Genomic DNA, 13,725 nt, shown 5'->3' on the forward strand with positions numbered 1-13,725 from the left:
GGTTCTACACTCTGGGACTGTCTGCTGGCTCATGTTGACTTGTTAGTTAATCTCAGTGTTTCTAACTGCAATTTAGTAATCTGTGGCTCAATGGATTAAAAACAGAATTACTATTTAATCTTAAAACAAGAATTTTTTTAAGATAAAAAAGTTTTAATAGATCCTTCCAAAACTTTAAGGCACTTACAGAATACAAAGTACATTTTGAAAACGTGAAGCTACTGCTTTAAGAGTTAACTGGAAAAAAAATGTAGCAACTAACTCATATTGCAAGGCTAAGGAAACTTGCAACAGAGAAAACATGTCCAGCTCAACTTCCTCTCCGGGTTCTTTGTGTAAAACATGGTGACAGTTGTACTTCCTCACTGTCAGGGGATCCAAACAGTCACAATCGACTGCAGCGTAAAGAGAGGGAATGAAAAAAAGCCATTTAAGTCTTAAAATTTGCTTTACAATATAATCAAACTACTGTATGATTTCATCTGGATCTTGAGCAAAGAACTTCTGTTTTAACTCTACTTTTATCTTTTGTTAAGGCAGACTTGGGGAGGGGGGAAATTAACTACAGAACCTCTGAAGGTTCTGTTTTTATAAACATCTACATCCAGAAAGGCTTTCTATTAAAACTCCATCATAAAATTATGGACAATTTTAAAAGAAAATAAATGTTTGAAACCTTTAGACTATCCCTTAATAGTGTAATTAACTAGAAAATAAAAGGGATGATTTACTAAAATCATCTCCCCACCCCATTTCTTTGTCAGATTCTGGACAGTCTTTCAAGTGGCAAGAGACACAATTGAGATTAATTGCACTAATGACCTTAGTACTCTCCAATTTTTATGAGTGAATGACTAACAGAATGGGTAACAACAGATTTGTGCTTTCAGATTAAGAAGTGGACCAACACATTCAGGTGTTGCATAGCAGCAGGGTTTTGCATAGGCACAAAAATCTCTCTGCAGGTTCACTTGGGAGCCTTTTTTTGGCTTGTGAAATCCCTTTGAGATGTGCTGTGTTGGTCACCGCAGGGAACAGCAAGCAGGAAGTGTAAGGACCTGAAGGTCACAGATTTTAACGTGACAAGAAACCAGTGCTAAGGCCCAAAAGCTCCATTCCATTTGCTGGTGCTGGCAAAGCTCCAGCTGGCACAACCTTCCTCTGAAAAGCCATTTCACCTGTCACTGGGCAGAAACGGGAAGAGGCAGGGCTGTCACCAACCAAGGTCCTGGAAGAAAGGACTTACCTCATTTCCTTCTACTGCCAGAGAAGATCCAAACCTTTCATATCACCACTAACACCCTTTACTGCTGGTGCTGCTGCACACTTCTCAAAACACAGAGCATACTCTAAACTACTCATATGGGATGATGTGAACAAAAAGAAGCACTGAAGAGAATTCTAAATTCAAACTGTTGTTCTGAATTCTGTAAAAGTAATATCAAATACTTGGTAAAAAAAAAAGTCTCTGTATGAACAGGCATAGATCTCAAAAAAATTACCTGTAAAAAGACTTAGAAGTAACTAATTAGGAATTAATAAATGCCTATCAACTAAGGCAGAAAACACAGGGGGTGTGGTAAGAAATAAATCTATTTACTTCACCCTCCCTGGGACTCCTAATTAGAAGTACCAGCAGCTTTAACAAATCACCAGTCCTGTATTTGTGATGTTGCTATAATGTGAAGCTTCCCACAATTAATGTATAACAGAGACTTATTTTTAAAGAACTTTTTAATGGTTAACTTCCCAGGAGCTGAAATAACAGGGACAGAATTCCACAGGTTGTGTTTTATTATGCTCTCTGCTCTAAGCAAATGAGTGCAGCTATTTACAAATCAAGTAATCATTTTTAATCGGATTTTGAAAACACAACAAAGAATGGTGATGAAAAATTTTGGGAACCAGTAATCCCAGCTTCCAGTCACAGCACTACTTTATGAAAAGGCAACAGAGAGCCTCCCCAAAAGTAACTAACAATGGAGCAAAGGAAATACTATCACAGCTCTGAAACATTCATGCTGGCTTATTCCTTCAATCCATTTATGTAAAGGATCACATGCAATCCTCAAAACAAATGCATACAAGTTCCAGCACACCCTGCTCATTTTTCTGCAGGAAGTAACAGTACAAGAGTTGCAAGATCCAAACACAGCATACTATTTCATATCAGCCTGTCTCACAGACCACATTAAATCTCTCCTGAAAGACAAACAAGGACTATTCAAATATTTGTTGTGTGCAGAAGTAGGAACCAGGAAGGGCTGTATGCACAAGAACAGAACAAGGCCGAGCAAAATCAAGGACACCCTTACCTGAACTGAAGGTGTTAGCTCTTGAGATTGCTTACTGATAGTTCCTTGGGAAGATGCTAAAGCAAAACTGTCAGTCTTGTGTAATACTGGGCCATCACTCCTGGCAGGTGCTTCTGTCCTATGTGACTGCCATGTCTCTTTTCTGTGATGAGATTCACCAGCTTGCTCCTCTCCAAAGGCAGCCCAAGAACAGCTGTCTCTTTGTTCATCTTCAAAAGCATTCCAGTCCGTAGCCTGGTTACAACCTGCTGAACTGAAGTCCGCAAAGTCGTCAGAGTCCTGGAAAGCAACACTCTCATCTTGAGGTTTTGGCACTGAATCAAAGTCTCCAAATTCACTATCATCACCGTTTTCTACCTCAGTAGTATGCTGGAAGTCTAAGCCAGAAGTTTTACTGGTAGTATCACATTCTAAAGTGTCAGCAGCCTGCTTTAGTTCAGCTTGATCCAAACTTGCCGGCTGCTGAGAAACAGTACTTGTGTCCCTGAATTCACCAAATTCAACATTAGGTTTGCTAATATGTGCAGGCTGTTCAGCAGTTCTTTCCAAATCTAGATCATTTACTGATTCTTGAGCGTTCCTGAAGGTGGGAGACACACTGTTGACTGAACCAAAGTCACCAAAAACATCTTCACGTGTGTCACTGCAAGCTTCAACTTCAGTACTACTTCCATCATTCTTAAGATCTTCAGAATCACCCGATTTTTCTCCTGCAGGATCACAGCTTAGGCTTTGGACCTTATCAACCTTGACGTCTGCTGCTTCTGAAGAACCATCAGGCCTATGAAAATCTTTGCCATTCTCTGTGCGATGTTGTCTTCTCCTCCCACTGTGCTCTCCATTTTCAGTAGTGCATATTGAACTTCCAGTTGTTTGAGATGTACTAGAAACAGCAAATTCATTATCTTCCAGTGCTGAGGGACCCTGCTCACAACTCACTTCTGAAATGCAAACCTCTTCTTCAGTACAAGTTACTCTGTTTATTCTGTTGTTCTCCTGAATGGTCAGTGAGTCTCTTTCACTAAGAACACTGCATATTGTAGGCCCCGTTCCCTCTAAATGGATTGGGTTTTTGTTTGAGAATGTAGCAAAATCTGCAAAGTCTTCACCTGAGCTGGGCATTGAGTTCAAATTTTGCTCAGTACTATGGGTGCTAACAGTTTTCAGTCCCTTTGAGTCACCGACACTGTCTAGATCTTCTGTTCCCTGAGGATTTACAGGGTCTGATGCTGCAAATCCGTTTGTTAGAATCTCTAGACATGGAAGTTTCTCACCATTACAAGCATCTATTTGCTCATCCTGGCTCTCAACTGTTACACCAGTTCTAACTGGACGAGAAGAAAAACCCTCTGATTTTCCAGTGTTGTCTCTTTGTTCCCCCCTTCTGTTTACGTCTTCTAAAGCAGTACCTGAAGTTCTAAGCTTAGATTTTTCTTTGATAGTACTAGTAGCTGACATATCAGAAAGTTCCTTAGCACGAGTAGGAAGCTCTGCAGCGCAGTCTTTAACATTTTTAACAGATGTGAAAGTTGCAATGCCAGCTACGTTGTCGGAATAATCATGAAGCGGGATGAAGTGGTTCGTGGGTATAAACTCTTCCTTCGGATGACTGTAGTCAGGTGCATCAAAATCAGCAAAAGCCACACCAGCAGTGCTCACACCAGAAAACCCTCCAAATTCATCTTCATCGTCATCATCGGCTCCGTTGTCCAGTGGTGGAGGGGATGAGGAGTACATTCGAATAATGTCTGGTTCCATTGTTTAGTCCTGCTTCAACCTTACTGTATTTCTGTAACAGGGAAAAACAGAAGCATATCAGAATTTGGACAGCTTTGGTATTCTTATGCACTTCATTTTTACAGTTTTGTGCCTTATTTTAAAAGTGTGAGTATAGGGCAATGTCTGTATTGGATATCTGAAAGAAACAGTCCCCAAATCCACTTGTTTTAGAAGGCACAGGGACTGTTCAAGGCTCTTGTGAACTACTATATGAGCCAATTCTCAGCTGGTAGGGCTGAAATCATTGTCTTGATCTGTTGTGCAACACACTGACACAACTAAACTCAGTTTTAATTCATCAGTTCTGCTGCCCTATTGTTTAAGTTTCTTTCTACCAATTCATTGGTTTCTGTTTGGTTTCCCTGTTCTTTGCAACTCTGTGCTGTCTCCACAGCTGCTGCCACCAGCCTGCCTCTGTCTTAGGAACCAGTTGAGAGATGCCATTATGAACACCAGTAAAGCCTAGAGCCAAACACACTTCATCAAAGCTTATTCTCAAAAGGAGAACTGAGCACAATTATACATAAAATATTTAAACACAAATCACCAAATCACAGAGGAAAAAGAAAAAAAGAAGAAAGTATTCCCATGGCCTAGATAGAAACAGATTAAGGACTCCCTTAACATTGCAAACCACTACAGGAACAAACAAGATGTTTATGGAAAATTTTCTTTCCTAAAGAATGATCTGACATCTTCAGTGTTGTGTTCAATTAATGAAACAGTAACTACTAGTAGGTATAGACCCACAACTGCACATATCACTGAACTAGTTCATACCTTAAAACCCTTAAAGGGAGAGCTACGACCAAGCTCTTTCCACTTCAAAAAAACTTGTCACGAACGAACTGTGACAACACATTAAGCCTTATCTACAGAAAAAGAGTGGAAACAGTCTATACATATTAGCAAATATTTGAATTTCTAACCACCAGAATAAGCGCAGACTTTATAATACCACGTCTGAAACACGGGTAAACCATGATCCCTAAGTCCAGCATCTTTAGCAAATGACTTCCTGAACACACCTTCAGAGCAGCATACAAAGGGTAAAAGAACAACAAATGAAGCTCTGCAGTTCTCCTTGAGCACAAAATACCAAGCACTTGAGCCAAACAGCTCTGGATATTTGCCAGGAAACTTTGTCGTCCTTAAGGTGACTAACATGCCTACAATTTCTTTTTAAAAGGGTATTTTGCGGTTCCAAAAGAACCGTCATGCTTATCAGATGAAACCCTGAAGTAATTTGTAACATAATGTGCAAACTGAAGAGAACTGCAAAGGAATTTTGTTTAGAATAAAGCCTAAGTTGTCAACAAGCTCCCACATAGGCTTACTCAGCACCAGCTGCTTAACAAGGTATTTGAGAGAAGAGCTTCACTCTCTTATCTGAGAGGCCTCATCTCCCAAGAGCACTCTCCCTTCTACATCATGGTCTAGCAATTGCTGTTTAATGTCCTACATGGAGATAAAGATCCTTCCCAAGATGTTTGTAGAAGTGTGACTTTATGTTCACAGACAGATTACTCCAATCTGTTTAGTTTCCGAGCTCCTGGGGTTTCACTTCACTAAATACCATAACAGCATTTCGTCTTTGTCACTATCACAGCAGTAATTCCTTCTTTATATCCAAATTTACTGAGGTCAACCATCAACACCGGGATTAAACACCCAGTATATCCAGACTACAGTTGCTTTCTGCATGTTTCACTGCAGAAGCAGATCCACAGGCTGTGCACAAAGATATGCCCTGGGAGGTGGAAGTGCTCTATTGGCTCTTTTGCAGAAAAGAGACCAGTCAGGTAGATATTGGTTCATATTTTCTGTGCCCATCTTAAGGCCCATTATCTCAGGGATAGCACTACTTAAAGTTAGAGGGGAGCTGGTTGACCAGTGAGTGGCATTGTGTCTGGAATTCATGGCTACTGGGATCATCAATCAACAGCTTTTTGGTAACAAGACAGATTCAGGAGAAAGAACAGAAAATTGCATCAATAGGACTCACTCTCCCCACCTTCAGTTCCTGGAAAAGGAAAGGATGGGTTTATTTGGCTATAACAAATCATCCCTTGTATTTAAATTTGAATCTCCAGCTGAATCTCAGTAGGCAATAGCAAAAATTTATTATTAAACTTTCTGAAATTTACTAAGAGCTGTTACACCTATTTGAAAATGCAGTTGATATAATATTTATCATATCCCATGTGACAAAATCTGAAGAGATAGTAAAGGTAACAAACTAGTTCTTGAAACAAACAAAATAATACTCAACATTTCTTCAAGGACAGCCCAAGTTAAAGCTAGGAAGTTAACACATTTGGTCTTGAAACCAAGATTTCTGAAGTCCACAAGACCCATTCTTGAAGCTTTTAGTGCAGTAAAGACATAACTTCAACACCAAAGTATTATATATATTATATATTATATATATAAAAAGCAGAAAACAGAAGCAACCTTAAATTTGTTTCTAACTGGCAAATACATAAACTTACAGTCCTGTACATAGACAATGACATCAAAGTATAGTTTTGCTACTTCACCACCTGACATCAGAGGATCTCATGCAAAAAATAATAATAAATAAAAAAATAATATAAAAAATATATATATAATAAAAAAATTCTTACCCTACACTGGCCATACATCCATACACTATCCATCATAACAACCCTACCCATATTTTGTTGGCCGTTTACTGTGTATTTTAACCTCAGCCAAAAATAAACCATAAGAGAGTTGAGAAAATCCTTAGAAGCAAGGATGATCTAAAATAACCCCAATGTGCAGTTTTCAGAAAGCAAACTGAATAATGTGAGAGCAGCAAGCACCACAATCAAAGGGATTTTACCTGTAAGACTCCTTTTCTTTCCAGTTATCATAAAAAAAGGAGAGACAAGGAACAAGAATAATAAGGACAAGCACAGGACAAAGATAACAGAGAGACTGCATGGGGGCTGAAGCAGCCTGACAAAGCCCAATTGAACATGTAGGAAGATCTCTGGCCACTTAAAAATTTTCTCTCCTGTAACTTCTGCCATGCAGCAGAAGAAACTTCCTTCAATTTTTCATTTCAAAGCACTTTTAAGAGATCACAGGGATCATTTACACAGCAGCAGTCCAGCAGAACAATGCTCCAGATATGTTTCAGTAACAGTTGCCAAAACAGGATCTGCAAGGAACATTAATTGTGCATTTAAAAATCTGATCATAGGTTTGAAAGTCTGCTAAGTGTTTAATCAGTTTAACCACAAGAATCAACTTATAATCAATTGTTTGGACTTGTGTATATTTTTCTTTAAATGTCAACTATTTCCACTTATGTTACAGCTGCATTTTAAAAGCCAGACATGAAGAGCTCCAAAATGTATGAACCTGTATTAGAAATGAGTGTAAGGTTGTTATGTTAACACAATTTAATTGTTGTTTATAGAACTCAAACATACTCCAACTGTAAGAGAAGGAAAAAAAGTCATACTAGTATTCCCCCTCCTCTTGACTAATTAGTGATAAATTTATAAGCTGTGCATAATCCCAAATCTCCTCACAATATAAAACAGCATGGGAATTTTATAGCCTTAATGTAGTTTTCTTCAGAAAGAATTTAATTAGAGTCCCCTTTCTCGACTACCAAAAGTGTTCTATCTGCCAACTATAAACAGAATTTGTTATCAAACTTGAATTCAAATTTGTTATTTGAAACAATAGCATAGTGAAGACCCACAGGTCCGACAGAACAACGACTTTGTTCCTTAGTTCATTTAGTTAATCCCTGCTTTGTCTGGAATCTCAAACAGAGTTGGAACAGTGGCTTCATCTTTTGTAGTACTTTATACCCAGCTCAGACATTCTTGGTCAAGATATTAGGCTATATAATTTTTTAAACCTGGTATTTCAAGTGATGAACACAAAACATGGTTTAACCCAAAGTAGAATTTGAACAAATCTATGACCAATAATGTGGATTATTTATCTTCCCCGTAGTTTTCAGGGAACTGGCTCCCAAATTTAAAAGTCAGATATGAAGTTCACATGCACTTATTGCACTTATCTGTTCATTTAAACATTCTTGAAACATGTACTTTTAAAACAACTGGAAGCCACCAATTTTTCAGCATGCTATATAATAAGGACTCCTATTTGAAGGAAATTACAACGGTTTTTACTTACATAACAGAGCACAACATACATAACTTCTGTGATTTCTAATATGCAACATCTCAGGTTTCTGGCATCAAACCTTACACCCTGAGGTGAAGAATCTGGCACAGTTAAAGTGTTCATGTTTAGAGTGGATTACTTTAGTCACCATTACAGATTTATGTTGACAAGGGTCAGCAACACTTGCAGATCTCAAGAGTTTACTATTAGACTGAAGATGGATTTCCATCAATTGCTCATGACATGCAGTTGTCCCAATAGTTTCAAAAAAAAAAAATTATTAAAGAATTGTATTCTCTTTCAGGTGCCATTTTCTGCCTTTCTGTCTTTTTACCTATTTTTTGTTGGTTGTTTTTTTTTTTAAACTGGAAACACTAGTTAACTTTTTGTGTCCATATCTTTCTTTGCATTCACACTCTAATGTTCATTATGAAGGAATTTCTGAAACAAATTTCAACACTATTAATAGAGACCACTGTTAAAAGTGCAATCCACCAATATACTTATATATTGACATTTTACTCAAAAGAAAAAAAAATTGCTGATTAATTTATTAAGATTCAATTTTGATACTGCAGCCTCTGGTTCGAACCTTTTTTCTCAAGTCACAAGCATTTAAGAATGTAACTCAGGTTAATTTAAAACACTCAAGAGAGAAAAGAGAAATCAGTAATGCTAGAAATGAGAAGTAGTTGACTTTAGTTTTGATAGGGCAAGGAATTGGAAAAAGGAAATGCATACTCTTCTTTTATGGTCACTAACTAGGTTTCCAAAACATTTACAATGAAGCCAGAGTCTCTTATTATTTGTTTGCAGTAAGTAAGGAACAATATCTGCTTTCCTCATACACAGACCACATCCTTGTTCACTGTCTTTTTACAGAGTAATAGTAACAGTCTAACAAAGACATGGCAGCAAAGGGAACAATGTAATTACACTACACAAAAGCAGGTATAAATAGTTCCTTTGCTGCCTATCTTCTAGGGCAAAACCTGAAACAGCAAGTTGGGCTCTTACATAAGACCTAAAAAATCAGGAGGCCACAAAGAGTGTCTCTAAAGAAATACGTGAGGCGTGTAAACTCAAAGGAAGAAACCCCTTGTAGAGCAGAATGTTTCCTTCACCTTAAGAGGAAGCGAAGCAACGAGTAACTTCTCAGCTGTGGATTGTTCTGAAAACAAAGCTGAGTTAAGCAACCCATCCCCTTAAAGCACACAGAAAACACAATAACCACACATGGCACCATCAAGATCTCCATGACAGAAATGACAACAACATTACTGAAATACCCTACAGTGAAAGCCTTGCAATGGCAAGAGATGGATTCAAGTCATCAGCTGCCAGCATCTGATCTTTCCAAGAACATTTAACTCTTACTGCAAGGGAGTTCCTCAAGCAGATGCCAAAAATACCACAGCAAGGACCAGATTTAAACTTATTACAGCACAATGTTGGCTTCCAGTAGGAAAAGCTGTCCTCTTCTGTTATCACTCTGCCTTTTCTTTGGCTTATGAACAAAGGAAAACATAATCACACAGTCTTTCCGCACCTGAGAATCTATTTCTAGAATGGTGGTTGTAAATGAGGAGAGTCTGTCTGCTAAACCAGCATTTCTACAATCCAAATCCACTCTAGAGGGAGAGTCTTTGTCCAGGCTGAAGTCAATATGTTCTTACATTGGTTTAATAAGCTTACTTTTATTTTTGGAATTAGTTACCAGCAAACAAAATACAGCAAGAAAATGTTTACTTCATAAAGCCTCCAAGAAATCAATGTTTTCGATTTTGAACCTGATGCTGTTACAGCCAGGAGGTCCATTACCCAAAGCAGGAGTTTCAGAGCACTCTTCTTTTTCCTTGGACATATACAGGGTTGAAGAAAACAATGTTCTCCAGTTTCAGTAAGGCAAACGTCTCCAAGCCCTATTTCTCATTACCCAACATTTGGAACTAAATCAATACCACTGTACATCACTGTGGTTTCAACAAACACCGAATATGCGAGACACCTTCATCAGAAAGTGTTGTATGTACAACAAACATTAAAGTAACAAAACCTGGGAGGCTGACACCAGGAATCAGGCACTTATTCTTCCTGTCCTTCTGCCCTCCAGAGGCTGGCACCCCCAGACAACCCAGCCTAGACAATATCCAAACCTCTTTGACAGTGCTCCTCTTCCTCTCATCACTGATAGACAACGTTAGGTGGCACAAATGTGGCATTTAAACAGATCTTGGATATAGCTATCTTCCTTTTAAAGGAAGATCTCCTTTTTAGGCTATACAAAGAAGCAATCAAACACGTACTTTCAGTAGTTGTGCTGCTTCAATTCTCCCTGTTTCATTTTAACTTAGCTGTGGAATCAGAAGAACGTTAGGAAAATATGAATCTAGATGTTGTGCTGGTTCATTAGACTCTTTTAACCAAGAATAGCATTACTTCCCAAACCTAAAAGACCAGGTTATCTTTGTAAAGTTAATACAAGCAAAAAAATGTCTCATCTCAAAATCTACTGATGTGCTTTATCAGCTGCAGATGAGGACACCGCCTTTAGTTAAATCTGCAACCAGACAGTGGAGGAAATATTGTAAGAACAAGCATATTTTAAAATCCTATAGGCAAACACAACTGGCTGGGAAAGTCCATCAGGTTTAAAATCTGGCTCTGCAGGAATGCAATATTTGTGTCCAATGTAGAGTACACAGCCCTACGACGTGTAAAGACAGATGTCGTAAGTAACACATAGCTGAGATGTTTTCATTCCTATGATTTCTTAAATTCCTTTTAAAACAGGTGGTCAACTCACTGAGAAAATCTATTTCTGGATGTTACCCTCAAACATGCTAGCTGGGAACCTGTTCTAAATTAAGATAAAAAGATGCTAGATTAAAAAGTATTAGAACTAGATTACCTAAGGTCAACTGTTCCCAGAGACTTATTTACAGAGCAGTGTGTTCTCCACCACATATAAGCCTTTCGAACTTCACACAGACTACAGTAAAGAGTAAATTACAACTGCCCAGAGGTGCACTCTTATGTGAAAGGTTCTCCTATGGTGTGGTAGAGGAAATACAACTGCACAGGGAGAACAACCACATAGGTCTTCTTTCCATTACTGAGAACTTTTGCTTGTTTTTCAGTGAACAGCCTTACATTATTCATCATTTATCCCACCTACAGACATTACATCATATTAAAAACACAATACAGGCAGGACACCTAATACTCCAAAGAATAAAATCTATTTTTCATCACTTTTCAAAAGACACATGAACTCAAGGTTTCACATTTCCTTCACCCTGGTACCAACTTTCAAACATACTAAGGTGACGACAGGATTCGCCCTTCCTTGTGGCTCTCCCAAAGCAGGGCTCTTGGATTTGCAAAATCCAAATTATTTGCCTTACAGAAGCAGACTCATTAGATCACCTTGCAAATGGCACCAGTACAGAAACACTCCTTGAACTGAAATCAGTTGAAAATTTTAATTGCTAAAGACATCAGCTTTAAAGAAAGTCTGCTGAAAATGAGACTGTCAGTTTTCAAACAAGGCACATTTCAAGACTTTTTGTGTGTGTGCAATAGCAGCAGCTCACACAGTGTGGTTTTTTGCACAAACGAAAAAAACCTCACAGACAAAATTTCTGACACCTGGGAATGAGTAGGATCTAAACCACTGCTCTTAAGAGGACTATCTAGAAAAGTTCTAAGTATTTTGAATCCTCGTGAAAGGGTTAGTGTGTCACTGTGCTGAAACACTCACAAAGAAGTAGTTTAAGTTGTCAAACAGCAAAATAGCACAGAAAGGAATGAACATTCTGTCGAAAAAGACAACGAGGATCTGAAGGAAGACTATGTCTCTGAGTACAGTGAAAACAACCAGACCAAGCATCAGTTTCTTCACCACTAGGTTTCCAACTGATACCACCACAGACCTGCAAGGAGAGCTCCATGAATATTTCAAGAGGAAAGGGCAAAGAGTTGACTGAAGTCCATCTAAGCTGCTGTATTATTTCCATCGTGAAAGACAAGTCTTTGCAAAGTACTGAAAGTTTCAGAATATTACTCCATGTAATTAAGATGTTAAAATGCTCAATAAGTTATTAGAGAGATTTTTTCAAGTAGAAATGTAAGATCACATTGCTTTAATCAATAGAATTACTTAACTGTGTATAACTCAAAATTTTACAGCCTATTAAATCCTTTGCTAAACAAAACCGTGATCTGGACAAAACTGAAATACATAAAAGAATAAAACCAAACTGATGCTGAGCTCCTTCAATTGCTTACTTATAAACAAATTAAGGAAGTAAAAGGAAGAGGTCATACTTTCACACTGCCTTAGAAGGTCATACAATGTGTACTTCATGCAAATATCATGTGGAATGAAAACACCATAGCCACATTAGTTTTTCTGCATCACTTCATATTTTTAAGCTTAAAGTCTCATATTTTCACATTTAGGCTACTTTTTTTCACTGACACAACTGTTCCAAAAAACCCACAACCCCTCAGTAGTCACAGCTACTTCACCTCTTCCCCAGGCTCTCACAATTAATGTTGGATCTCTCCAGGTACAGCTCCAACTTCAGGAGGAGGAACCACTACCCATGTGTTAGCCGCCAACTTCTGTGCTGACAACACAACTGAGCATTTTCATGCTTAAAGTAGGCTAATTAGCTTTCCAAGTCTAGTTCATATGTCCAGAGAATAACACAAGGAGGAAATACTTTTAATTTTGTTCAGTCTCCAAGGACCAGTCCAGTTAAAAAGCAGCATCCATCAAAATCACTTTGCCATGGACTCAACAGCTGAAAAATTATTCCTAATGAAGCACGTGGGGCTGTAAACCACGCATGGAAACTAAACTCACACGACCGACGCAGTGCAGCTCCTGTCAACAATGCTCCTCTACTCACTCTGTTTATGAACAGATGTTTGTTAAAGGAGCATTAAACTCCTGAAGGTTTCAGTTTCTGTGCTGAAGCTGGGAGGAAGGGGCTGTCACCACCATGAGGCCAATTTACTGACACCTCGAAGGAATCCCAGGGTTTTACCCTTTTTTTTTTTAAGGCACTGTCTTCTCTAAGGAAAAAAAATATTTTGGTTCATCAAGTAGACACTTACAATGGTAAACTGAAGCGTCAGGACCTAATAGGCATTCGAGTAACTACCCCATTTTAGAATGATATTGCTTCTTAAAAAAAAATAAAAATCATAATTATGATGACACGTTGAAGCAGAGTTACCTCCAGAAGCATTTAGCGACTGACACGCTTTAAAAGAGAAAGGTCTTCAGGGAAAGCCGAGCACACAGGACAGGTTAACTTACTGTACCACATATCCCTGATTCCTCTCTCCCTCTCTCAGCTGAACCCCAGGACACCGCGGGGCACCCCGCGCTGGGGCCCCGCCGAAGGACAAAGCGGGCACTCGAGCCCGAGGGAGCGGCGGCTTCAGCGAGGGGACCCGC

At 38.7% G+C, this 13,725-nt stretch overlaps 1 protein-coding gene across 3 annotated transcripts in view; it reads right to left on the reverse strand.

The window, feature by feature from the left end:
* The window catches only part of AFTPH (aftiphilin), a 42,647-nt gene extending 29,454 nt beyond the window's left edge, over window positions 1-13,193 (reverse strand). For 2 of the 3 annotated variants that reach the window (XR_003916292.1, XM_029964377.1), the window contains exons 1-2: window positions 13,172-13,193; window positions 2,316-4,104 (exon numbers count right to left, since the gene is read on the reverse strand). Coding sequence is in view for 2 of the 3 variants with exons in the window: in XM_029964377.1 (XP_029820237.1) it covers window positions 2,316-4,073 (1,758 nt within the window). In the remaining variant the exon portion in view is untranslated. The remainder of the gene's footprint in view (window positions 1-2,315; window positions 4,105-13,171) is intronic. The other variant, XM_029964378.1, reaches the window with a different exon arrangement.
* Window positions 13,194-13,725: the final 532 nt, after the last annotated feature.

This window comes from Manacus vitellinus, unplaced genomic scaffold (genome assembly GCF_001715985.3).
Source record: "Manacus vitellinus isolate BGI_N305 unplaced genomic scaffold, ASM171598v3 scaffold_70_pilon, whole genome shotgun sequence".
NCBI classification, from domain to species: Eukaryota; Metazoa; Chordata; class Aves; order Passeriformes; family Pipridae; genus Manacus; species Manacus vitellinus.